Source organism: Lepisosteus oculatus, chromosome 8 (genome assembly GCF_040954835.1).
Source record: "Lepisosteus oculatus isolate fLepOcu1 chromosome 8, fLepOcu1.hap2, whole genome shotgun sequence".
In the NCBI taxonomy this organism is placed as follows: Eukaryota; Metazoa; Chordata; class Actinopteri; order Semionotiformes; family Lepisosteidae; genus Lepisosteus; species Lepisosteus oculatus.
Window position 1 is genome coordinate 20,254,665 of NC_090703.1, and position 26,624 is coordinate 20,281,288.

At 41.6% G+C, this 26,624-nt stretch overlaps 1 protein-coding gene across 1 annotated transcript; it reads right to left on the reverse strand.

The window, feature by feature from the left end:
- Positions 1-308: 308 nt before the first annotated feature.
- On the reverse strand, positions 309-26,513 carry ganc (glucosidase, alpha; neutral C). Its single transcript, XM_015350959.2, has 24 exons — positions 26,343-26,513; positions 24,320-24,391; positions 23,176-23,284; positions 22,446-22,573; positions 21,748-21,930; positions 20,502-20,523; positions 20,161-20,224; positions 17,708-17,804; positions 16,463-16,643; positions 15,643-15,769; positions 14,531-14,766; positions 13,014-13,140; positions 12,649-12,728; positions 11,969-12,112; positions 11,662-11,758; positions 11,112-11,213; positions 10,079-10,322; positions 9,932-9,996; positions 9,353-9,429; positions 7,969-8,043; positions 7,425-7,538; positions 6,617-6,729; positions 2,171-2,274; positions 309-1,721 (listed from the first exon to the last, which is right to left on the reverse strand). Exons 1-24 carry the CDS (start codon positions 26,378-26,380, stop codon positions 1,612-1,614), a joined length of 2,709 nt encoding a protein of 902 aa, XP_015206445.2. The 5' UTR covers positions 26,381-26,513; the 3' UTR covers positions 309-1,611.
- Between the last annotated feature and the right edge of the window lie 111 nt (positions 26,514-26,624).

Sequence of the window (26,624 nt, forward strand, 5' to 3'; positions counted from 1 at the left end):
TAAGTGTGCAGTTTCCAGGTAACAAACCAGTATGCTGTAAACTTGAAAACAAGTTACTATGGGCAGCTGTTCAACTTGAAATTACATTTTGTGTCCAAAATGTTTTTGAACCAAGGACATTATCCATACTGTGATGATCAGTAATGAATCAAATACAAGTGCTGCAGCTGTACCAAAACCTATTTTAGCCTTTGAAATTTTAGACCAGGTTTCCAAGTGAAGGCTCAGCCTGATTTTAATGCTTAATGTTGATTGGTGTAAACAAGCTTGTGACTGAATATTTTTTCCATACAAGTAATCCATATATATACATGGGTAAAACATCCTTTATAAAGTGTTACAAAAAATGTTTAAAAATACAATATACATCTTACATAGTTTATGTAGTTATCTGTATTGATGCTGCTTGTGAAAATAAAAAGATTACAAACTGTAACTTGATCAAAACTACTTCTTGGATTGCCTTTCCATAGAGGCATCTAGTTGTCTGATTTTCACTTATGCAATGTTAATTACTGTGTAGATAATATAAAATGAAAAGCAGCACTAGATCAGAACAAAGTAACAACTTTTTTACGTGTCATACTATTGCTTAAAAATATCAAGAGCAACATGAAATTACACTTTTTGATGCAAATGATTAATCCAAGAGCTTTTTGTAATGCAGAAAGCACTTTCAGTTTGAGGAGGACCGATTTGCTACAGAAGTGTATTTAATGATCAGTTAGGCTCTTTTGATTGGCTACAACTCTGCTTGCTGTGTAAATACAGTGCTTCTTGTGAGGATTCTGTTTGATACATATCCTTTTAAAATATTCATGTAGTGTCTAAAATCTTTACTGGAACTTGAAATGAGGAATCTATATGGTTGGGGTAGCTCTAAAACATGTAATCTCGCCAATCTGTCTAGCATGTAAAATAAATGAATCCCTAATCAAGAACAAGTTAAAATAGATTTTCTGTGTGATAGCCCACACAGGTTCTGTAGAGGAAATCCTTGCTCAACTCTGCTTTTCTTTTTTCTTTTATAAGTTTTAGCAAATGTAGGATTCAGTTACGTTCTAGATCTGGTTTTACATTCCACATTTATTAAAAGTTCTTTAGAAACACTGGTTTGCTTAATCATTGCCTTTTGACAAACCTACAGCTGTATGGCGAAATGTTTTCAAAACCAGGGACTGTCTGCTTACATCCCATCAACACACCACAGAGAGCTCCTGACAGAAACCCCGTGAATGATCGACTTTAATGACTTAAAGCTTAAAATGTATGATTGTCTCACTTAAAATATCTTTTTGATATAATGTATAGTTCCCAATTAAAATTCTCTTTTATACTTTTGCCGACTGTGTCACCCTAAGTGGTGAAAGTGAGAAATATTTCTCTATCCGATAATTGTGGGGATGCAAGAGAAAGTGCCATGTTGCTGAAGACGATTCCCTGGGATCCTGGGCTCGATAAACCTTTATGTTGCAGGAAACACCTTCTTTAGCAGGATGATACAGAAATTAAGTCTGTGCAAGACAGGAGAAAAAGTTGTAGTAGCTGTGGCTTCTTGAATTGCAGTAAAAGCTTAGATGTTGTACACGGGATGAACTGAAATGGTAGTTCTTATTCTATCTGCAGCAGCCAGTCTTGCACAACAGGCAGCCTCAGTCCCTCCACAGTTAAAAGAGAAGTCGTTTTCTCGTAAGCAAACGCCACACTGTCTTCACTGCCACCTGCGAACAAGAACGTACATCTAAGCAGTTAATAATCACACAAATGGAGCAACAACTGAAAGTTCTGTGAAAGTCTGTACGTCATCAATATGTCTGCATGGACTGTAACTATATTTAGAGGGAAAAATGATTTTTTTAATAAAAGCTAATACTTTATCTCTCAGGTTAGAATTGCTTTAATATAGGGCCTGTAAGGCTTGTATAATTCTGAACGAGTTCTGTCCAAATGGAGCAGTAGTGACGTGCAGTCTTTCCAGCAATGACATCTGGAAAGGGGCTCTGAGGTCCTGGAAGCACACCTGAGTTGCATTAAAAAGTCACCCACTTTCATGAATGCCTTAAGAATGAGCTTCAGAAAGTCCGAGTGACTTCTATTAATGAAACGGGGAAATGGGCAAAAGGGTCAGGCTTCGGTCCCGAGTCTGCTCAGTCGCGGTAGAGAGACTTACCAGAGACCCGAGCCGTCACTGCAGTTGGTCTCTTCCTAATGCCCATGAGTCGCACACTTTCCACTGTGCTCTCGGGGTCGAACGTCCCCGTGTCGTCAGCACAGCTGTTAAATGCCGGAGAGCAGCGAGTGCAAGATCACAGCCCATTAGAGAGAGAGAGAGAAGGGTTGAGGAACGATACTACAAGACTTGCTGAAATGCTGCCTGTTGTAGCTGCCTGTGTGGGAGCCCTGATGAACTGGCTTTATGAGATTTAAGCCTCTAGCCACCAAATGGGTAAAGTGCCCCCTTCTCATATGCAAGTTCTTACTTTCTTAATATGTGCCATGATATACTGTATCATACGGATATACTTGATGGGTTCGGCCCTTATTACACTGCACAGCACTTCCATTAATCCGTTGGGTTTGGTAGCACACATCATATATCTGTCTGGAGACCCATTGAGCTATTTAGCAAACAAGCCTGGAGACACCTGATCCCTCTGGTTTACGTTTGTGATCCATAGTGCTTCCCTATTGCCTCCTTGTCCATTCCTGCTTCAAACTGATGACCCACAAGTACTGTGTCGGTCTGCTTGATGGGTTTCAGGAGTCCCACAAGGTCATGGGCACTGCTTGTTAGAGCTGAATACCACTAGCATTGAGATAAGAGCGTGTAAGTGCCGAGATACAAGATGACCCAATTTCAGCTTGATGTTCTGATTTGTTTTCCCTTAAATCCTCTGCCTCTTCTGTTCCCTTATTCTGTAAATGTAACATTATTAATAACATTATTCTGTCACTCTGAGTCATTGGCATTAAAGTAAGCATCCCCTTTCAGCCAGCTCTTTGCTCCTTGTTGGGGTCAATGTTCCTTATCTGCCTCTGCACCTATGCCTAAATGGTGCATCGGTTTTCCTTTCAGAAAGATCTCATTCTATTCAATGAGAATGTGGTTTGCAAGTATACCCAAAGCTCCAGGCAGACTCAAGTACCCCACTACTTAGGGAACCCCAGTCACAGCTGGTAAAGACGCAGGCCCAGTCTCAAAGTGACTGTCCCCCAGTGATACCCCCGAACGAACATCATCCAATCCATCTGCTTTCTGCTACCTAACACAGGTAGTATTTCTTGTACATGTTTCTACAGGCCTGATTTTTAATTCTCAGCCTAAATTCTGGACTTATACAGCAGAGCCTGTGCTTTCCTTTCTGTACAACTGGGGTTTTTAATCCTTAGGGGAGAGACTGAGACTCTTTTAGCTACGCAGTTGACTCAAACTAAGATGTAACAAAAAGAGACCATGAAATGAGGCCTTGAACTGTCCCCAATAATTGCTTTCATCATGTGACCTTATAGAGTAGAGAGGTTATTAAAGGGGTGAAGGAAAGGTAACAGATTTCTGCTTTAATCTGAAGTATATTTCAAGACTTCTAATTTTAAATTTCCCAATTTATGAGAAAACAAGCATCCTTTACTGAGAGAGCTTATAGTGTTTTTCCAACTTGATTTCCCTTAATTATAGGGTTATCAAGAAGATGTCCAATTGGCAACATCAGGACAATGGCTCTGTGTCTGATATGTCATTTTACGGCTAGTGGTCTTTGCAAAACAAAAATGCAAAACGTTGCACAAAGGTTCCCCAAGTGGACCCAACAAAACTGTACTGAACAGTGGAAGTCGCCCTTATTTACGTGATTCACACAGATTTCAGCCTCTTCTTCTGAGAGCTGATTAATCCCACAAGTGTCGCCCACAAATTTGTGGTGCCTCGCAAACCCTGTTCAGTGACAGACCAGAACTGTAGACCACAGCTTTGTCAACTCAGTCAAGTCAGAAGTGTCCATTACTCATTATAAAAAAACACATTCCCCTACATAAAATAAGCTCTTCAGGAAGAACCACTGAAATTCACTCTTAAAACTTTAAGAAAACCCTTAAGGTGCAACAAAGGTGCATATATTGTTGTTAACAATATCTAATAAAAAAGTGAGAAATTCTGTTACTTTTCCTTCCTTTAAAGTGACTTTGTTTGAAGTGACTCTAAGACAATGATAGAGATTTGTTCCCAGGTAAAACTTCAAAGGGAAACAATCAAAGTTATCTTTTACCTAGACAATGCTGGGAATATTAGCGTGTTCCTGGTGTCCAGTGATTGGAAAGACAATTCTGTGTAAACCTGTCTCCATTAGCACGTTGATTATCACTAAAGCTGCAGCTGTGTACTCGCATCTGAATAACAGCACTAAACCAATAGACCTAAGGTTTAAAAACCTAGTAAATTATAACAAAGTGGTACATTCAGCAAACAGCAAACATTGATTTGTTTTTATGGGGCTAGCCATGGGGCTCAGTCCCTTCATATTTCCACAGTCCCTGTGTATGACCTTTGGTTTAGACCTGGCATTAAGTTGTATCCAATAAATGAAATCGTTAAATAGGGGTTGGACTGTATTTAAGGCCTTCCCAATCATTTTGCAATTTTGGGGCTCGACCAACTTGTCTCCGTGGGTTATAGAACCAAACTAAATCCCCCTTTTCAAATGTCACTTTATCATCTTTCAGGTCATCTTGTCTTTTCATGTTTTCAGCAGCTGTTCTTAAATTATTCCTTGCAAAATCATGCACATTTTCAAGGACAGCTTGTACATAGTGAAGATGATCATCAAATCTTTTATTTTCTGTTGGGAGTACCACACAGTAACAAAACAAAAATGCAAAACTCTGCATAAAGGTTCCCCAAGTGGGCCCAACAAAACTGTACTGAACAGTGGAAGTTACCCTTATTTAGGCGATTCATACACATAAGGAGTACGGAGTTCCTGTCCAAACATCAACAAAGCTGGGGTACATTTGATAGCCTCATGTCTAGTTGCACGATATTACATCAATACCATGGGAATACGTTTGTCCCAATCACATTGATGTTGCTGAAAAAACATAGCTATTAGGTTTTTAAATGTGCGAATGTAGCGATCCACCATTCTATTTGACTGAGGCCGTAATGGTGTGGTGCATTTTTTTGAATTCCTAAAATTTGACCCACTCTTTGAAATACAGCAGATTCAAAATTTCTGCCCTGATCAGAATGTAGTTCACTGGGAATCCCGAATCAAGTGAACATTTGATTCACCGGTACTTCAGCTACAGTGTTAGCTTCCCAATCCCTTATTGGATAAGCCTCTGGCCACTTAGAGAAATAGTCCATAGCTACTAGTAAATATTCAAAACCAGACTTTGATCTTGGGAAAGGCCGGCAATATCTATAGCTACCTTTTCCATGCAGTTACCCATAGTGTATGATTGTAACGGATCTCTTGGCTTTTTCTTAGGACTTTCCCTGGCTCCACAAACAGTGCATTTCCTGCACCATCTCTCCACATCCTGCCAGTAAGTCACCCAATAGTAGAGCTCTCTCACCTTATCCAGAGTTTTACCCACACCAAAATGTCCTGCAGTGGGCAAATTGTGAGACAGTGTTAATATTACATCTCTTAAGCTCTTTGGAACTAGAAATTAGTATTTGTACATGTCCCCTGCTGGAGTTTCCCATCTCCAATACAATAATCCATTCCTGAGCTCCAGGCTGTCCCACTGAGCCCAATATGTCTTTATTTTCTGGCTTAGGGAAGAAAGGTCTTTCCAGCTGGGCTTAACCCCAGATGTTTTCCACTGTATAATGTGTCCTATAGTACCATCCATTATGCTTATTCTGGAGTTCTGTCGCTGAATATCCTGGCAACAGAGCTGTAGCATCAAAAGGCACTGCTGGCTCTGGCCTAGTCATCCTTAGAGCTCCACTGCACACAGTCTCAGTCTGTTTCATGATTGGTGGTTTGGATTCAGTACCTTCTGCTCTGGCTTTGAGCAAAACGTACAAGCTAAAGCCCAACAAGGTCACCTGGACAATGCGTCTGCATTTTTGTGCTTAGCTCCATCTCTGAATTCAATTTTAAAGTTGTATTGTTGCAGACAGAGCACCCACCTGGTTAACTGTCCTACCAAGTTTTGGAATTGAAATAACGACTGTGATGCTGAGTGATCTATGCATACTGTAAACTGCTTACCACGCAGGTAATGGTGAAAATGATCAATGCTTCTGATTACAGCTAGTAGTTCCTTGCAAGTAACACAGTAGTTCAGCTCAGTTCCAGTGAATGTCTGACAGAAGTATGAGATGACTTTTTCTTGTCCATCCTGTACGTGAGACCAAATTCCTCCTAAGGCATGCGCACTGGCATCTGTGTCTAGCAAGAAAGGCAGCTCGAACTGCGGAAAAACTAAGATTAGAGAGTCGATTCCTCCATTCTTACTGGATTTGTATGCTTGCAACACTATCTTTATTGGAACCTATTACCTTACCTTTCTGTGTTCGTGTCATTGATATTGAATTTCGCTAGCAATTTTTCCAAACAGCTTTTTGCTTCTTCCAAACAAAGGTTCATACAAGGATTTATTCTCTTACCTGCAGGACAGAGTGCCGTGGAGAAAGGCAAACTTGCGTAGGGCAAACTCTTTCTTGGACTTATAGTTGAATGAATGGCCATCATCCACATACAGCTCTCCCTCTGCGCAGCCCTGCAGAGAGCACAGACAAAACTACAAGTAAAATCGCCACTTGAGTAAAGTACATCCTACCCTTTCTGCCTTGGTCTGTAAGGATCAGGATTCTGTATTGTTGTTTACAGTTACATGTTCTGTTCACACTTAATGCAGTCAGCACATTGCATAATACAACACACATTCTTCATCTCTTAAAAACGAAAAGCTTCGACCTCTGGTTGTTCACTGTCCTTACAGTGATTCTGAAGAGAATAACATCACATTACGGGAACAGTGAAGAAATTAAATGGGGCAAGGGGGTGCACGTGTAGCAAGAAGGCTGGATTCAGCCCGGTTCAGCCCAGATCAGTTTGGATCAGCATGGACCAGCCCAGGTAAGCCTGAATCAGCTTGGATCATCTTGGATCAACCCAGATCAAAAACATTAATCTAGAATCCAAGGTATAAGAGAAACAACATGGAGGCTTGAGGAAGACGGGTTTGTGGATGTGAAAAGTGAAAGGTATTTGCTGAGGGACTCAAACTAGGGAAATTCTCACTAAGGAGACAGAAGAATGGGAATAGAAGGACAATTAGTGTGACATTAGAAGCAGTGATCACTTCAAACCTAATTACAATTCCATCAGAAATCTACTGGTTTTGTAAATAAAGTGAGTTCGGGCCTGTCTGTCCACCCCCTGAGTGACCAAAGTGCAGGAAAGGGAGCAGACCTTGGTGTCCAGTGCCACGGTCAGAGTGAAGGGCAGGAGCCACTGGTCAGCTGTGCATGTGCCAGCGCCCACTTTCCTGGGAACCACAGTGCCACCTCTCTGGAACAATGGGACCTGGGCAAACGGAGGAGAAACAGACTCTGAGTTCTCCTACTGCACCCCAGCAGAGTCCATGAAACATTGGAGGTGGTGTCATCTTGAAAGATGAGGAGCAAAGTACTTTGTGGTTTAAAAGTGCAATATGAATAAAACTAATTGCAATTGTTATTAAGTGAAAACTGTAAAGTATTGATAAGACTGGTAAAGCCTTTAAATTCGGGGTACAATCACTTAATTGTCAAAGTATTGAAAACTTAAGCAGATATTCAGTGGTTATTTGGTAACACTTTGGTAAACACTACTTGGTAAATAGGCTGGAAAATACTCAGTCTTGCTCAACAATTGCTTCATACAAGTCTGCAACTGTCACTCGATTCAAAGGATTTCTCTCTAGAGCAACAAAGGGATGCAAGTGTAAAAATGTTCACAGGCACTGAAGACTCACGGTGTCCAAAGTAACAGGGATCCTGACAGTCCTTCCTCCTCCAAACCTCTGGAAGGTGTGGGTGTCGTACCAGCACTACAGGGAAAACCGACAGGTCATTACTCAGGAAGACAAACCCCCCTTCCCTTAGCAAAACTGGCCTCCAAACAACTGAAATAACAGAAAAAAAAGAACTTAATTTTCAGTTTGGACAATGTCAGCTGCGTCATTAGCTGCGTCAGCTGTGGTAATTTAATCCACCAGGACTTGTCTGTCCGGGTTTGTTTGTGATCAAGATCCGCTGACCAATGTAAGACGGCAGACAGACTGAGGGTAAAGATTTGAGGTATTGTTTTATTTTCTTTTCAAGGCTGAATTTGAATAAATTGACCTTACTGTGATCACTCAACAAAACGTTCATCTAATATAATTAGTAAAACCTCGGGCAGATATTTATCATAAAATGTGAACTAACACACAGATGAAGAAGGTATTCTAACAGATCACTTTCTATAATGTTATTATATGAACACAGGTGTCAGTCATCTAAAATGCATTATTTATGTGTGAAGTGAATGTATTATCTTTCCAGCATGCGAAAAAATCAAGTTGCCAAGGAAATGGTTTGTGCTAACACAAAATCTAATGACATTTCCCAATATTGCTGGAACACTGTGATTTGGGTATTGCAGAAATAATGTAGTATTACAAAGTTTTTAAAATGGAGCTGGAAGGATGTATTTTGGTTATATAAAATATAGAATTCATGTAATATTATAGCAAAGCTAAGAAATTAAAGTTGTGAACGTGTTTTTTTAAAGATGTTACTTGGGATATTTCAAGTGATTATTAGCATGTTAGAATTTTAAACTAAATTATATAACCCTCTGCTTTCCATTAATCAAAGCACCGATGCTTTTTTGTCATCTTATATGGTTGTTCTAGCCACATTGTAAGTTACCACTGTGAAAAAGCAAATCTGAAGTATCTACAATGGTGCCACAAAGTTAACACTTTTGGAACATTCCAACTCTTCTCTTTTCAGCTTTTTTTCATTGAATTGTATACTGAAACATCTTCTGATGTTTCAGTTTACAATTCAATGAAAAAAAGCTGAAAAGGCATGAATACTGTACAGTACCTCACACTGGTGACATTTGCAACAGCAACAAGAATAATTCAACAACCTGTATCCGATACCTAGGATACAGACATGGCAGATACAGTCAGATAATACACAGATGTACCTAAAACTAGGCTTCACCAACCTGTTTTTTATAAGAGTAATAGTTTAAATATGTTTAAGTTTAAATAAAGTTAATAGTTTAAATAAAGGTTCACTCAAATAAGTAGGAGTTTGTGAGGTGCATGTTAGAATATATTTATTTTTAAATCATAGTCTTACCTCACCAGACCCAGGAAGTAAAACCTTTATCTTGGTGACTCCAGGATCAGTAACAGGGCAAGCCAGCAAAGCATTTCCTGCCATTTGAAACAACAATAAAATCCACAGAATATATCCTACTTTACACTGCTTACACTGAATTCAGAGATGGAGCTACTGTTTCTTTTTATTATTCAGTATTATTTCACACAGTGACACATATGATACACACTTGGCTACGAAAAACTTCCTTTAATCTCTTCGCCCTGATAACTACCTGCAGACAAAAAGTGTTGACTTCCCAAGTCCTTCCAGTTGTCAAAGATAAGATCACTTTATTGGCCATATACAATTTCTTGCATTAGGAATTTGTGTTTTCACATACCCCAGCTTGCTCTCCATGAGACACACAGACAGGGAGAGTCAGCCATTTATAAGGCGCCCCTGGAGCAGCTGGGGTTAGGGGCCTTGTTCAGGGGCCTAACGGAGTAGGATTCCTCTGCCGGCCCCGAGATTCGAACCGGCAGACTTCCAGCCACAGGCATAGATCCTCAGCCACAGAGCCACCACACGGCAAACCAGTTACAGTGATGTACACACCTATCATGTACTGGTCTTCCACTGCGAAGGTCTGGTGGTCTTGGGGGAATTCTACCCACAGAGGCCTGAAAGGAGCAGAACAGTTTCAGCACCGCGGGGGGGTGCGGAGAGGAGCGTGGCAGCTGAAAGGAGCCCACGGGACGGTACCTCAGCGGGGGGCGGGCCGAGACGTGGGCCTGGCGGAAGAGGGAGTACCAGTAAGGGAGCAGGCAGTACCGCTCACAGACGGCTCGCCTCACGAGGCTGGTAACCTCCTCTCCGAACAGCCAGGGCTCGCGCCGCCGCGCCTGGCAGGCGGAGTGCCCTCGGAAAAAAGGCTGCAGCGCCCCCGCCTGGTACCAGCGCACCAGGAGCTCTGGGTCTGGGTCCTGGGTGAAACCCCCCACATCCGCTGAGAGGGGAGAGAGCAAGTGTCCATCATCACCTTCGCCCCTGTCAAGCATCTTTATTCATTTCATTCACTGTAGCTCGGTCTCCTTACATCATTCACGCCAAGTGCTGGCTTAGTCTCCATGTTTCATTTAACTTCTGTACCATCTGCATGAGTAGAAATTGGGTAAGCATCGCTTTCCTGCTGTAGACATAAATACTTTATGGAAAACGCCCTGTAACTTAGACCAAAAACATGGCCAGAGGGAGCTTGAGGGAGCCAGTCACAAGAAGTTGAGAGGCTGAATGTGTCAGGACCATAGGGCCAGCTGAGGCCATCTGAGGCCAGTCACCTTTCCGGCAGTCACCTGAGCCACAGAGGATTCTGGGATGGGTGGTTACAGCGTGAGCCCAGGCTGGCCCACAGCATTGACTCCTGTAGTAACAGGGAGATCGAGGATGGGCAGACAAGCCCCTCTGCCTCGCTCACTCGAGCTCACTTTTCTAACACATTGCACATCCCATTAACATGAGGGTAGTGCCAATTGGAGGAGCGGTGCCTCACGCACTGTTAATAACATGGTTATTACGAAAATTAATTTTGTTAATTGTGTTCTGCTGTCTGGTGGAATCCCAGCTAGAGTCAACCAACAAGAAAAGTCTCAACCTAGGGACACCAAAGCCATAGAGCTTAACATTGATCTCAGTTACAGTGGAGATTCTATTGCAGGCTGAGAATAGAGAAAATAGGAAAGAATTGATCGTGAGGAAAAGTGAGATTCTGTGTTTTGGCACAGGATGGACCGCTCACCACCACAGAAGGCAATCCCTGTAATGCTCAGAGTCAGCAGCATCGGGATGGAGATCTTCAGGTAGTCCCAGCTGGCCACGTTGTCGCCTGTCCACACAGCTCCTTGACAAACACAAATACACCACAGAAAAAAAATGTAACTTCCTCAGCCCAAATAAGGGTATTTGACCAGAGGTAACAAAGAAATCGCTTATGCTGAAGGTGCCAGTTGTACATAAAGAAATTACAGATGTTGGTCTTATGTAATGAGAAGCTTATGACAGAATTAAAACATAGATTGTATGAAATGACTAGAAAATTGTTAAGGTAACAGCTCTAATAAAAAATATGGTGACTTAATTAGTGGCATTTTACAGGAATCTTTATATAAAGCTTGCTGCTGTTTGGATTTCATATTATGATCAGATGCTGGTATAAGTTGCACAAATCTCAAGCCAATGCAAAATGTTGTATTTTGGCTGAATACCAATACACATACACAAGTGAATACACACACACATACACACATACACTGTAGGTAGAGCGGTATATAAACCAGAAGCACACTCACCAAATCTCTGAGAGCCAGCGAAGAAGGAGCGTGAGAGGACAAACGGCCTCTCGGTACCCTCTGACCTAACAATTAGCCCCTCCGCTGTGGCCCAGTGCTGTCAGGGAGAGAAAGTAAAACAGCACTGGGGACCAGACACTAGCTGGTAGCGAGCCAAAAGTGAAATGGCACAAAACGGGTGAGCAAGACAGAGGAGCCCAACTACATCTTCTCATTCTCCCCATGGGTGGGCATGCAATAAGAAATGATTGGCAATACCATCAAAATGAAAAATGAAAAATCTCACGAGCCTCCGGATTTGCTTTACCTGGTAGAAGCCGTACAGGTTGTGAAGCTCCCGGTGCTCCCAGCCCCCACAATGCACTGTGTCCTTTGGCATGGTCTGCTCCGGCCCGCCGAAAACCGAGGGCTCGTTCATGTCATTCCACACAAACAGCGCCTCCGTGGATCCCTGACACACACACAGGCAAGCGACACGAACCTCCGCATCACAAACAGGTAGACGGTTCTCCGTCTCACAAAGAGCCGAAGGTATCAAAAGCTGATCAAAGTTTTAAGAGTGGTCATTTCCATGGATTTAAAGAGATTAAATGTAAACACAACCCCTGTTTGGAGGACGATTTGACAGATTGCGTCCCATGATCCAGAGAGTGAGAAAATGGCACAAAACAGCTCTTACGCATGAGAGGGGTGTGAGATTTTCATTATTAAATGAATAACTAGCACCTGTTGAGCAATGTTTTCTTTAAAAGCAGAAAGGGATGAAAATCTAAGATATTGGATCCTGCCTGATTGAATGTTCTCTAACCTGGAATATTTGGAGTCAGTAACCTTCTACACTAGTCTCAGAACATTTCCAAATAGCCTTGGATTTTAGAAAATGTACTCCGCTTATTCAGGGTATCACGAGGCTGTCCGATCAGGTGGGGTGTCCTCACAGAGGCCTATAAACCTCTATGTTGCCTTCAGCAGCCTTATCAGACTCACCTTGTATTTGTGAAGAAAAAACATACAGGCATACCAAGCACGTGCTTTTGGACTGCTGAAGTCCAGGTAACAGCAGGGGCCTAGGGAGAGGAAGAAAGAAATCAAAGAAACATGAGCAGATGAAGAACATCAAGAATCATTTATACATCTGGCTCCCTTTACAGGAGTCCCAAAACTTTACAGTAGCAGCTATACAGGGTAGAAATAGCCTAGCTGATACTCTTGCAGGACTTTACAGTAGCAGCTACACAGTGTAGAAATGACCTAGCTGATACTCTCGTAGGGCTTTACAGTAGCAGCTACACAGTGTAGAAATGGCCTAATTGACACTAACTTTATAGTAGCAGTGTGGATGTGAACAGCACCTGGCCAACAGGAGCCCTGGTAGGGGTTGCCGTCTCTGTTTTTCACAAAATGTCCCAAGTCTTTGGCCTCAGAGTACACAGAGTAATCTGGATCAATTTTGACATGAGGATCACTGATCACCACCAACTAAAAACAAAACAAAAGCAGAAATGGATATCAGTTCATGCAGCAGACACGTTTCTTGTGAATTCCTTCCAGACGGCTCCCAGGCCCACTCAGCCTGCTTTCCAAATGAATACCGTGAGTTAATCCTTCCGGGGGTAAGAGGCCGGTTGGAGTGTGATGCTGACCACATCACCTCCACTTCCAGTGTCGGATGGTCAAGAAAAATGGTGACCCTTGCCCCCCATTCTCCAATGGGCCTTTATGGCCTGAAAAGGGACCTACCTATACTGATCTTCATCATTTTTAGGGTAGCTTATTTAAAGACATTCATTCTGTGTGATCTGTGATTGATAGTGTAAAAAGGCAAATAAAGGCGATAATGTGTATATTTAGATCATGTATTAAGAGTTTTTGTTATACATTTATTAAAATTATAAAGATGAAAATACTAAAACATCTGCAGTTTAAAAGCGGTTAAAAACTGGCCACTTGTAAAATTGAAGGGCAACTTTAATAGCTGTTCTAAACAAACTTGTAAACACGTTGTTTGATGGTTTTAATGCCTTATACTTCATTCTTTGTCAATTTATTTGCCCAGAAATTATCAGCAGCACATCAAGGACCAAAAAGTCAGTGTTCTCTTCCAGCACATCAAATAATACGGGATAGCAGTGTGTGATTGAACTCTGGATCTAAACTGCTATCTCAGGCATGTCTTAGTGTCCAAGAAAATGCCAAACCCTCTATGCCGAAGTCCAGTCTGTGGCTTGAGGAATTAAATGTTACAGAGCTACTGCAAGGGAGAGATGCCAATACCAGTCTGATCCTACACTGCTGCATCTCTCAAAGTTGACAGTGATGTCAGAGATGAGAAGCCTGCAAGAATCCTGCCCTGGGTCTTCATTCCAGCTTACAGCTTACTCCTTAATCAGGACTAAGACCAAACCTGAGAAAAACAGGAGGCTGCAAACCCTTTCATTTTTTACAAATAAGCATAAAAAAATACCTTGATGACACTGTTTGTGTTGCGTTGCTGAAAACATACACGCTTCTCTAATTCATAGATGTGATATACTGGTTTCCAAGTGAAATGAGCAGAGTGAACACAGAAACAACGGACAGACCTAACTGCATGTCTGGGGGCACTGCCTAAATAAAAAGGCACAGACAAATCAAGCATGTTAACGATCTTCACTGTCACAGGAGTTTATTACTATACAGGTTAAGGCACTTTGGAGCAGCAGGACTTGCTCTCTAGGCTGTGGTATTAAATTGATAAAATCAGTCTCTCTCACTTCTCATTACCACCCATTTCTTGCTGATTTAGTGATGACACCGATGACACTGTTTTCCTCTGATTGGATCTGGGCTGGGAAAAAGTGTGCCGCACCCCGTCGGGTGACAGAAGTACCTTGCGGTTCTTGTTTAGGAGGTGATCCTGCAGGCCCACGGGGTCCGGGAACAGCTTGCTGTCCCAGGTGAAGTAGCGCTTGCCCTCCGTGTGCTCGATGTCCAACCAGATGACGTCATAAGGGATTTCATGCTGGTCAAAACCCTGGTCCACCGCCTTGACGTCGGCCTCGTCCCTGTAGGTCCAGCGGCACTGATGATACCCCAGGGAGAAGAGAGGGGGCAGAGCCTGCCAGCCTGCGTAGCACAGCACACTCATTCCTGGCAGCTCCACAGCTGGAGTCAAGCTTCTGACTACACTGCACATTAAAGAGTCCAATCTCTCAAGTCATCCTGGACACTACCCTAGTGTCACGTCCCGCATTCGCCCTCGCCATTATATTCCCAAACCCACTGTTTCACGATCTCATTCCTAACTGAACCCATCACATTCTCACAGGCACCAGATTCCACAGATTCTCACTCCTGAACCAACTTTCAAAGCACGTCCCTCTCCCTTCACTATTTAAAGTTCCCTCACGCACCAAACCTTTCTCACTATTGAAATGCCTCCTTTAGAGTTTTCTAGTGTGTGTTTTTGTCTTGTTGGATTTCCCAGTTTTTGGACTTAACTTTTCCCTTTCGATCTCGTCTCTTGAATTTCGCCTTTTGGGCTGTCTTCTCAGATTGTCTCGGCTCTTTCGGGTTAACGGTTAACTAGCTTCTCCAACCGACCTTGCTTCTGGATTACGATTTTGGATGGTTTGCCTCTGCACCCTGCAGAGTTCACGGCTACGCACAGGATCTCCGGAGAAATACCTGCCGGATCCCTGACACCTAGAGTGTAGTTCTGTCAATACGCCATTTCTCTCATACCGAGAAATGAGTATGAGATATTTTTTAAATGCTACACTTTTATAGAATGGTGGATATAAGTATATAATAGAGGCAAGAGACGCTTTTCGGTCGTGTTTGAGAGACCTACATGCAATACAAGCATGGTTTTAGCAAAGATTCAAGCTGGATGCCCCAATGGGGATACAAAATAAACCACAAGGAACAGAAACATGATGAAGAAATGACACGGAAAGCATCATTTTGCGCTGAAGGGGAAGGAGGAGTAAGAGGGTGCACCTGTCAGCTCGGCGTACTGTGCGAAAACCTGGAAAGGTGTTGGGCCCAGTAAGAGGAAGGTGTCAATGATGCCACTCTCTGACATCCAGTGGAGATCAGTGTGGGCTGCCTTTCTCCTCCTCTTCACCTGTGGGGGATATCGTGAGGGGATAATCCAGGAAAGCGAACTGGAAGCATTTTGTTATTTCATTTTCAAAATACAATTACACTATAAAGACAGAGCAAAGCTGACTAATGTACTGCTTCATCACACGCACTTCTGAAACTCCACTGTGGCCACTGGCACTGCTGGCACCGCCAGTTACAATATCACCAGAAGATGAAGGTGATGCAGACCCACATGTAACTACAGTTGTAGTAAACAACGTCTAATTTGTAAAGGGCAATCACTGTGGAACAAAATCACTGAAAATGATGATTGCTCCCATGATATCCTTTCTGTGAAAACCCTTGTTGCCATTTTCAGAGAAACGTCCCTGCTGACTGTTATTGTACATCCTTAAAATTACACAATTTAATGTCATAAAACTACAAGAGTAACCTAGTAAGAAGGCAAGTGAAACCTTCCCAGAACTTTGCCAGCCTGTTCCTTCAGGCTTGTTCACCTCATCCCAAAGAACAAAGCTTGTGATCCATCAACCACCACGGCCTTACAATAAGTCTCCTTGTAAAGGGAGCAGAATTCAGACTAATGGAAGTTGCTGGCCTTGGTTAATTAATGCGTTTTAATGTTTTACTACAAGCTACAGAGCTTGTAATATTTCCCTCATTGGATTTCCTTCAACACCAGCTGTTCTACCCTGCCCAAAACCCCCATTACCAGGTGATCTGCGCCAGTGTCGACGTGCAGCAGGGTTTCAGAGGCATTGAGCCAGAAGACGCCAATGGTCCTCTCGGGTTTGTGAGCCAGCAGAAGGGGTACAGAGCCGTACAGACCCAGCCGGCTATGTATCTTGTAGGCAAACACGTCCAGGTTGTACAAGCGGTAGGGCTCTCCGGCACTGCAACACAACACCGACAGGGACTGTCAGCTAACCGGCCACCACAGCAAGCAGCCAGCAGAGGCAAGGTAAAGGGTAAACGAGCCAATCCCCCCAAAACACTGAACTGTCCACTGTTTCCAAACATTGTGGCATCAGTACCAAGCGTCTACCAAAGACTAAGAGAACAGATACAGTTGCATTTGTGTGTGTTTTACTCTTTAATCAGTAGCCTGCCTCATACAGACCATGTTCTTCAATACTTTTGCATCTTTACAGCTTGCATTTGTAATATGTTTCTTTGTTATTTGGGATTATAAATTAAACATACAAATAGTTATATATTGTTCATGTCTTAGGTCCTGTCTTAGTGGTAGGTTTAAGACAAGAACAACAATTAAGTCATAACAAACCCTTCATGATTATTTCAAGAATTGAGTATTGCTTAAATGACATTGAAACAGTTTAAACAATCATTGACAAAAACGTAAAGGGAGTCTGTGAATTTAGAGAATAAACTGCAAGGTAGGGTCCTTAATTTCCACAGGTTATTATATTATTTGTACTTCACAATTAGGAGTTGCCAATTGTCATTCAAATCGTCTCACCACTGTGACCCTTGCAATAGTCTAAGATTCTAAGTCTAAGGTGAAGCAATTGCCCACTTCTTTCAAGAAATGCATATTTGTCAGAGCCAACTTGGTAATCTTTGTTACAAAATAATTCTCTAGCCCTTGGAGCATCCGTAATCATTATTTTCTTCTCACCTAATCAGTGTAACCGTTAAATACAGAGTATGAGTGTCAATTTGGGGTTTTATGTCTCATAAAAAGTATCCTTTCTCCCAGAACACTTTTTTCCATTTTGTTTTCAATTGTAAGTCCTTTTTGCATGTGAAAAAATAACCAAATAGTTATCCAGAGAAAATGGCAGCTGGCTTGAAATACTACCTCAAAGTGAATTAATATTATTCAACTTATGAATCACTATCAGTCTCACCCCTTTTTTAACGAGAAGAAAACCTGAAATATACTTGGGTCTGGAAACAACAACAATCTGAAGAGTTGTGGACGACTTGCTCTAACCTGGTATCTTGGAGCCGATGTGTGTCAGCATGTTCTGGAATCCCATAAACATTTGAGAAGCCATGCAGCCTGAAATCCAGGCCAACAGAGCTGGGCCCTGCGAATCAGAGAGGAACAACCTCACAGTTTATCTCCTGGAGATGGTTTCCAAAATACGTTTGGTCTATCCGCTTGTACAATTTGTCTACTTTCACGTTTTATATTGCCGCAAAGTTTAAGAGGCACCAAGGCAGGTATTTAAAGATGCATCCATCTGTTTATTTTCTTACCACTTCATCCGATTCAGGGATGACTGGAGCACCAGTCACATAAAAACGGGGAGAACATCCAAACTCCACACAGACAGCACAGTAAGTGCACAATTGGACCCAGGACCGCAGTGCTGCAAGCAATGCTACAGTAACTACTGTGCCACTGTGCAGCTCTGTTTATCTTAATCTTCAGATAACTTTATTATTCTTCCAAAAAGTTGGAAATTGGTCTTTGGTATCACCACCTTAAAAAACTGCAAAAAAGAAATAGCACTTAATACAACTTAATACAAAAACAAGCAATGATCCTAGCTATGCAATGATACATACACACATACAGACATATTGCTGTGCCCATATTACGCTATCATGCGCACTAAATTGAGAGCTTCATACAAGAAACTACCACTTAGCTGCGTTTCATATACCAATTGTACAGGGAACAAATTATTTCTTGTATACAATTTTATTGGCCATAAGCAATCTAAACAGGTTCCCTGAAGGTAGCAGGTGAAAATAGGAATGAGGAGTGTGGATCTTTGAGCTGCAGTTCTTCAAGCTGTTTCATTCTATGTTTCTATGATCAACCAATTTGTTTTACTAGCACTATTAACAATTCTGGCCAATTTTCCCTTAATTCCTTGGGATACCATAGCACTCTGTGATACCAAAAATAGGGATTCAATTAAATAGTAACATATTTGCTGGTTGAACACTACAAGAGCACAGATGCTTGCTTTCACATCCCCTAGTACCTACTGCTAGACCGACAGGCAGACATCCTAACAGACAAAAGAGGATTCAAAGATTCTGTGATTAAGAAACGTTTTCGGTTCGCTTATGAGCAGGATCAGTTAGCACTGAGAACTATATCTATGTCTCCGTCCATTATTGCGTGAAGAACCACATTCATGTCTGCTTCCATAACTGCTTGGAAGAATATAAAGGTTTGACCTCTTAACGTTATTGTGCATGGCATCTGGTGTTGGATAATATGATCTTAAAGACATTTTTAGAGGAAAAATGTTTTTCATTGCCTTTCTGAGGCTGAAAGTCTTGTTGGCATCAGACATTAAAACCTCCAGATTTCTCAGTCTAACCCAAACACTAAGGGAACACATGATGGTAACAATATTTAATTTTATTTTAATTTATCATTTAATTTAAGGAGGTTTAGCCAGTCCTTGTCTTCTCTGCTAATCTCCATCCTTCTTTAAACCACAAATATCAATTTGCCAAATATTTAAAGGAGAAATTCAGAAATAACTATATAAATTCAGAAATGAGCCCCCTCTTCCAGTAACATCACTACTGAGAGACATCCACCTCAGGAAACATCTCTCCCATCACTGACAAACAAACGAGAAAACAGTGTACTGCAGATTATAAACCAGGACCAGGCAGAAAACAAACAGGGAAACATGCATCAGAATTGAACATGAGCGAGAAGACAATTATGTTGAAGGTTACAATTTCTTTTTAAAATATTTTTATCAGATCTCTCTCTTTTCATACCCCTCCACACTACAGACTTAAATCACCCTGTGAGATGGCGAGAGGTAGCTTTGCAAGAAAGCTCTGTGTGTAATTGACCACTCCTCTGGGCTAATTAAAAGGCTTATAAGAACAGTTGGGAGGAAAAAGGCTTCAGTCTGCTTGGTGGCAGTGGTTCTCCTCTTCATAACTGAGAGAAGAGTTGGGGGTGGTGGGTTGTTTTTGAGTATTCCCTGGGCTTCAATGGCTTCCTATCTATGGGGGAGAATAAATTGGCAGTTATGGTGTTGAGGGCACAAGTGTTAGAGGTGTCCCTCTTGAAATAGGATCTGTTAAGACAGTGATGAGAGGAGTCTGAGTTCTGTTGATGTATACAGATCTGAAGAGGCCAGTGTAGTCTTAACTGAGGGGAAATACTGTACCATGAAAGCGCTAGGCTCCTGAAGAGGACTGAAAGATTTAAAATGCAGAAAGCTAAGATGACACTGGCAGCAATGGACTTCACAGTATGTGCTGGAGATTGTTGCACCTGAAACAAATCTTAACTACAAAGTGGAAGAGTAACCTGGCCCATCTAACCTGTTTAGTATCAGTTAAGTGAAGGATCTTCCATGTAGTTTTTTCACTTTTTTTGTGAAGAGTTTTTGTATTGCAACACTAATTGCTACAGCTCTTGCCAAATGGATTTCTCGGAGTCATTTTACTTACCATTAGCTTTGATATCTACAAACTGTCTGAATTTCTCTTTCCATAATCCTGATGTGTCATCTTCCTAGAATGGTAAGATGGAAGAAGGGAGGGGGAATATCAAGCAAGGTGAATGTATCTTTTTTTTCCCTCCTACACGAACTTAATTTAACAGACTGGGTTGTAGCAGTTGTGGTCTTCTTGCCATTCAAATCCTTGTTCTTCAGTGTGTGCATTAATGTGATTTTTGAGCCCCATTGATTTCTGTAGTGCAACTGACTGGGGAATTTTATAAACTATAAAAGCATACTTAAATGTCCTATTCTCCCTCCCACCAATGCCTACAATGGAAATGAAGTTACCTCTTCCTTCTGAGATGAAGTGCTGTGGAGAGGAGACAGAAATTGGTTATAGGAAACCAACCTATTGCAGAATGAGAGACTTTTATTCTAAGGTAACATTCATGCATTTCAGAACTTCTCTATAACATATCTGTAACTATTCTGATCCAAGGAAAAATGTTTCTACAGCACAAGACTGCTTATTAGTTTGATTTCTCATGTTTACATATTCTGTACTGTTTTAGACTTTAGGATCTCCACTTCTAATCTATTTCTTTACTTTCTGATCCTTAACAGCTTTTATAAACTGCCTAAGATCTCAGACTCCAGAGAGCCTCTGTCTTGAATGCAGTATTCTGCAAGTCCTAGGCATGAGCTGATCTCATCCAGTGATACCAGTTATGAGCTGTACTACCCTGTGGTGGCACCAAACCTTTTATGGCAACTAGCAATATGTGAGGCACAGTGAGATAATAAATCACCACCTTGTTCAAAAACCACAGATGTCATTGCTGGATGATCAACTCGTAGACTAAACAAGGTGTCCATTCTCTGGTTGATGCCTGAACTCTGCCTAAAATGCTGCTACAGGGCACAACAAGTCAGGCCAACAGCATGCCTCAGAGTGATGCCTTCAGAAGCTCGGAAACTGGCACAGACATGCACAATTCCCAGGTCTGGGGAGAGACTTAACTATTCAGTTCGTTTCATAGAGGGCATGCCTTACTGTACAGCCTCAATAACAAATACTATGATGGACAAGACATCTAGGATTTTTAGTGCTTTAAAAATTATGCCTTTCAAACAAATTCAACTTAAATGTTCTCTCCAAATGTTTTTTTCATTCTAATGAGTTTGCCTGTATGGGAGTATTTAAAAACTTTTTTTTTTTTGCTCTGTCAGCCAGTGTTTTCTCTGGTGCTTCTTAGTCTCTGAGAATGTAAAGAAATTAGCTTGACTGAAAAACTAAACAGGCTGTAAGGTGGTGGTGATGCATCCAACGATCATCCGGTCACTAATCAACTTTTCAAGATGTTTAAAGATGCTGTGTGATATTTATGATGCCCTCATTATTAAGATGCATTTTCATTTAACTATGCCAAGCTTTAAGTATTCTATTCATGCTGCTTCTATATATTCAGTATTTTAGTTTTGGCTCAAAGGAAAAGGAGTTCATTCAGATGTCTGCAGACTACTACTGTTTTTTTGGAGGCTCAACTACTGGGGGTACACATACAGCGGACATCTATGGAGTGGTGGTGCTCACCTGTGTTGCGGGGGATCCTTCAGTGGCTCAAAACACAACCTCCCCTCAGAGTTCAGTGTCGCAGTCACCTCCCCTCTGCACAGCACTTCCAGCCGAAAGGGGCAGTGTGCTATCCGCACCTGGGACTGCGTTTCCTCCCATCGCAGGGTGAGAGAGTCTGCGTCCGCCTGCTCTAGGGTGAGCCTGTTGGAGACACGGGACAGGGTGTGAGGTCCCAAAACCCCACTCTGCTCCCATGAGGGGGCTGTCTGATGACCGGAGCAGTGAGAACATCTGTTGGGATATTCCACCCTTATGGTGCTGTGGCCTGTATAGAGGCAACATCTAGACAGTATGGATCTGCTTTAGGTAGCTTGGCCCATTAAACTAGGTCATACAGCTGTCCACAGAGGTCCAGGACCATTTACTGGACTTGTTGAAGGTTTGCAATAAATACATGGACCAAAGGCTTCTCCAAACAAACCATTATCTTAAATTGGGGCTTGCTCAAAGACTGCTGACCCTGGTCTAATTCATGCTCACATTTCTCTCTCTCTCCTAAAACAAACCCTTTCTTTTTCACAGCCCTTTCAGGCTGTCTCTAGGGCAGCCTAGATTTGGCCCATCTGTCTCTCTGCTCTCAAGTCCAGGTTCACAGAGCCCCAACAGATGCAGACATTTATATAATCAACATTTCTGTAGGTTGCCCCATGACTCACTGCTGGGTGACTGGTTCGTGAATCAGAACGTCACGGACTTCATAGCGCGGCCTAATGGGCTGGAGCTCGTTTATCTTCACCCGGATAATTCCACCTTGGACGGCACAGACTTGGAGAAGTAATGGGACCTGTAACAGCCAGGCACAACATGGTAAAAGGACAGGAGAAGGGTTCCTGGGCTTGGCATTACTTCACAACATACGACTGACCCACTTCAATGTTCTCTGCCAGACGTTTGATACGCAGCAGAGAAAACTGGGGGAGTAAAAAAAGTTATTGACGTTGTAAGAGCTGACATAGAATTTTAAATGGAATTGCATTTTACTTGCATGTTCTGAGTGAAGTACGTTGCTTGTACAGTAGATACAAGAGCAGGGCCTCACCTAGGTGCTATTCCACACTACTACATAGTTGTTTTAGTACATTTATCTATGACATCACCCATCCAATCCATTTTCTACCTGCTTATCCCAATTTAAGGATGCCAGTCCATTACAAGGCACGCAGACCCACACATGCACACCTAGGGAAATCTTGGGCCAGTTTTGTCTGATGCCAGTATGTCTTTGGACTGTGGGAGGAAACTGGAGCACTTGGAGCAAACCTGCACAAATGCAGGGAGAACATACAAACTCCACATGTAAAGCACCCCAGAAACTGAACGCAGGGCCCCAGTACTGCGCCACAATGTCACCTTTCCATGCATCACCCATTCCCCAAGCAGACCAACCTCTGTATCTGTGTGCACTAGTTTCAGCTGGGCTCCCCTCTCTGATAGCACCAGAGTATCCATCAAGGCGCGATAATGAGAAGATCCATGTTGTAACTCCTTCTGCCTCCTGAGAAAAAAGGAGTTTGATATCCGTAAACTCAACTCTTACTGCATCGCAAGTGGATTGATTTTTCCATAAAGCATAGCCTTTTCACTGTAAGAAATATATCATTTTTTGCTTCATAAACATTTTTAAGTTTGCAGCTTGTAGGATATGGAAAGAAATATGGAAATGACATGAAATGGGATAATTCAAATATCATTTGTCATTCTTTGTATTGGACTCTGTCTACACCTTTCCATAAACTGGTACTGTATTTGACAAACACCTTTTCTCTCTCATGATGTTCCTTTTCTAATAATCTCTGTTAGTGGTTAATCTTCTGGGAGAGAACATGATTTAGACATCGGTAACAGGGTTCAAGATAAAAGATCCTCCAGCTGTCACATCTCCAGACAGAGAATGTGACTTGACTCCTATACAGTACATTCAATAAATCAATATTTATCAATCAATACATAAATTAATCATAATTCAGTAAGTCCATAAACCACCTAGGTTGGTATTAGAAGGTAAAACAAAACTCATGGTGCATAGTGTTAAATCTCAAAATCACATGCAAAATTAATTTTTAATATCTGTTGTGACAGCTTATGCAACATTGTTGTGATAAGGTTCACAAAGCCCAAAACTTGCTTCCTGTCTTCAACCAGCTGGCCAGAAGGGGCACTAGAGTAATACTCCCAGCAGTAAAAGTGCACTACAGTACATAGCCTGTGCCCATTACTTTACATTACCAAAGTGCTGCAGAACACTCAGTTCTCGGCTTTCTCAGCAAACACTCTGTCCCCACCACACTCCACTGAGCTGCACATCTGACTAAAACACCACATTAAAACAGGCACCTATCTCATGTACCAGTACAGTGAATCACAACTCAGAAAAGCTCAAACTGAAGATTGTCTCTGCTGTGACTGCCACACAGTAGCATGTTTCCTGCCAATGACACTGTGTTCAGTGGTTCTTTTAAGATGGATTTCAACATCCCATGCTGTGGTGATGATAAAGTAGCTATAGGAAGCTGTCACGTACAGTACCCACCTATAAAATGCAATGTCGTTGCATTTCTTAAACACCTCCTTTCCTTCATCCACTGGGATAGTTGTGATAATGCTGCAGCAGTAAAAAGGGAGAGTTTTAAACACTTGCTTGCTTGCTTGTATTTAGTGATACCACATGCTGCTCAACTCTTTCCAGTGTGAAATAGTTCCAGTCTGCTACAACCCTAGTCTGAAAAATTGCAGATAAAGATTTAGAAGATTACAAATGAGTGGAGTTATTCATCTCATCTTGCCTGTTTGGTTGCAAGCAGCCAATAGCTGTGAGGATCTGATATAATAATATTATTATAATATATTATTATTATTCCTGGCACTTGTACTGCATAGCACTTTTCTGGACACTCCACTCAAAGTGCTTTACAGGTAATGGGGACCCCTCCACCAGCACCAGTGTGAAGCCCCACCTGGACGATGCGACGGCAGCCATAGTGCACCAGTACGCTCGCCACAAACCGGCTATCAGTGAGGAGGAGAACAGAGTGATGAAGCCAGTTCATAGATGGGGATTATTAGGAGGGAATGATTGATAAAGGCCAATGCGAAATTTTGCCAGGATGCCAGGGTGACACCCCTACTCTTTTCGAGAAGGACCCAGGGATTTGTAATGAGTCAGGACCTCAGTTTTGTGTCTTATCCAAAGGATGGCGCCTTTTTACAATATAGTGTCCACCATACTATATATTAGGAGCATTAGGACCCACACAGACTGCAGGGTGAGGACCCCCTGCTGGCCACACTTACACCTCTTCCAGCAGCAACCTTAGCTTTCCTAAGAGGTCTCCAATTTGGAAACTGGCCAGGCTCACACCTGCTTAGCTTCAGGGGTTTACAAGTTGTAAGTTGCAGGGTAATATAGCTGCTGGATATATAACATGTTGTTTTCCTTTTACATGTAATATACGATCTTATAGCCTGCTAAAGCAACATATATGATTCAAAGGTCTAGCTGGTTTTTGAGAAGCCAGGGTATCACCTTTGACTACAAGGCTGGATAGCTTGTTTGAGACTCGTGTACTGTAGAACTATAAAGCCTGTAATGTATTTCCTGTTTTTTTCTACGTGTACATTTCTAAAAAAAAGCAGAGCAGGGGTTGCAGATGAGCTCTATAACTGAAACATATATTTTTATTAGTAGATTTAGAGTATGATTATTTTTTCATTTTTTTAAGGACGCCAGTGTGGGAGTTCAACTATTACTTTTGCGATTAAATAGCTAAAAACGTCCTGTACACTATTTACCGTGATCAGCTGGGGTGCGATAAGGATAATACGTATATTATCCTTATCATAACATTTTATTACAAATTATTCTTAATTATAAGTTAATGAGGATGGTCTCCTGACATCCCAGGTTTAGTCACAACACTGGATTAGCTAACAATTCGAAGTGACCTGTAAAAATTCATTTAAAAATGTCTATAGGATTTTCAAACAAGACAATAAAATACCCTTCTTATACAGTAACAAGCTGTTGTAAAAATCTGTATATTTCCATTTTATTATTTGATTTTTGTAATAGATTGAAATTAGTCACAATTCATTAAAACAGATGATCGTACTGTTGCTACAGTTCACCAAAATCGCTTTAAAAAAAGTTTTGAACAGTTGTTTTATGTTGTGCTTGTAGAATGCTGAACTATATAATTGCTTATGAATGAGCATCTAGTGTATCGTTACAATATTGAAAACATATATATGCATTATCACTTATTCATCTGCTGCCTTTATAAACACAAAACACAGGAAGCTACAGAAAATAGTTTTACGGAAAAAAACAGGCGTTAAACGTCAGGCTATAGAACCACCATCGCCTATCAGAAATATAAGGCATACCGTAAATATAGTGTAAAAAGATGACTGTAAATATACATTACTTTAAATACATATAATTTACTAAGTTTTCGAATAAATAACCACGATAAATATACACAGTGGAACAGGAAGCTTGCATGTAGCTTATCGGCACCGGTAGGAACAGAGACAATTTTGTGCTGACTACGTACCTTTCACCTGTCTCCGATACTTTTTGCTCAGATGCCATAAGTAATCCAATTAGTTAATATTCGATTATTTCTTTATTATTATTTCCAATAGATACTTAACTCTCATTTGCTTTCTTCCTCACGTTGTGTTTACAGAAATCGCATTTCCACGCCCCCTTACAAACTCCAGCAGGGTGTTTTTGGGAATTGTCGTTTTGTGAAAGTTTGTAATGCGACTATTTTAGAAACTAAGTCTAGCATGAATAATGAAGTATATACTCACATCTCACAGCAGTGTTAATA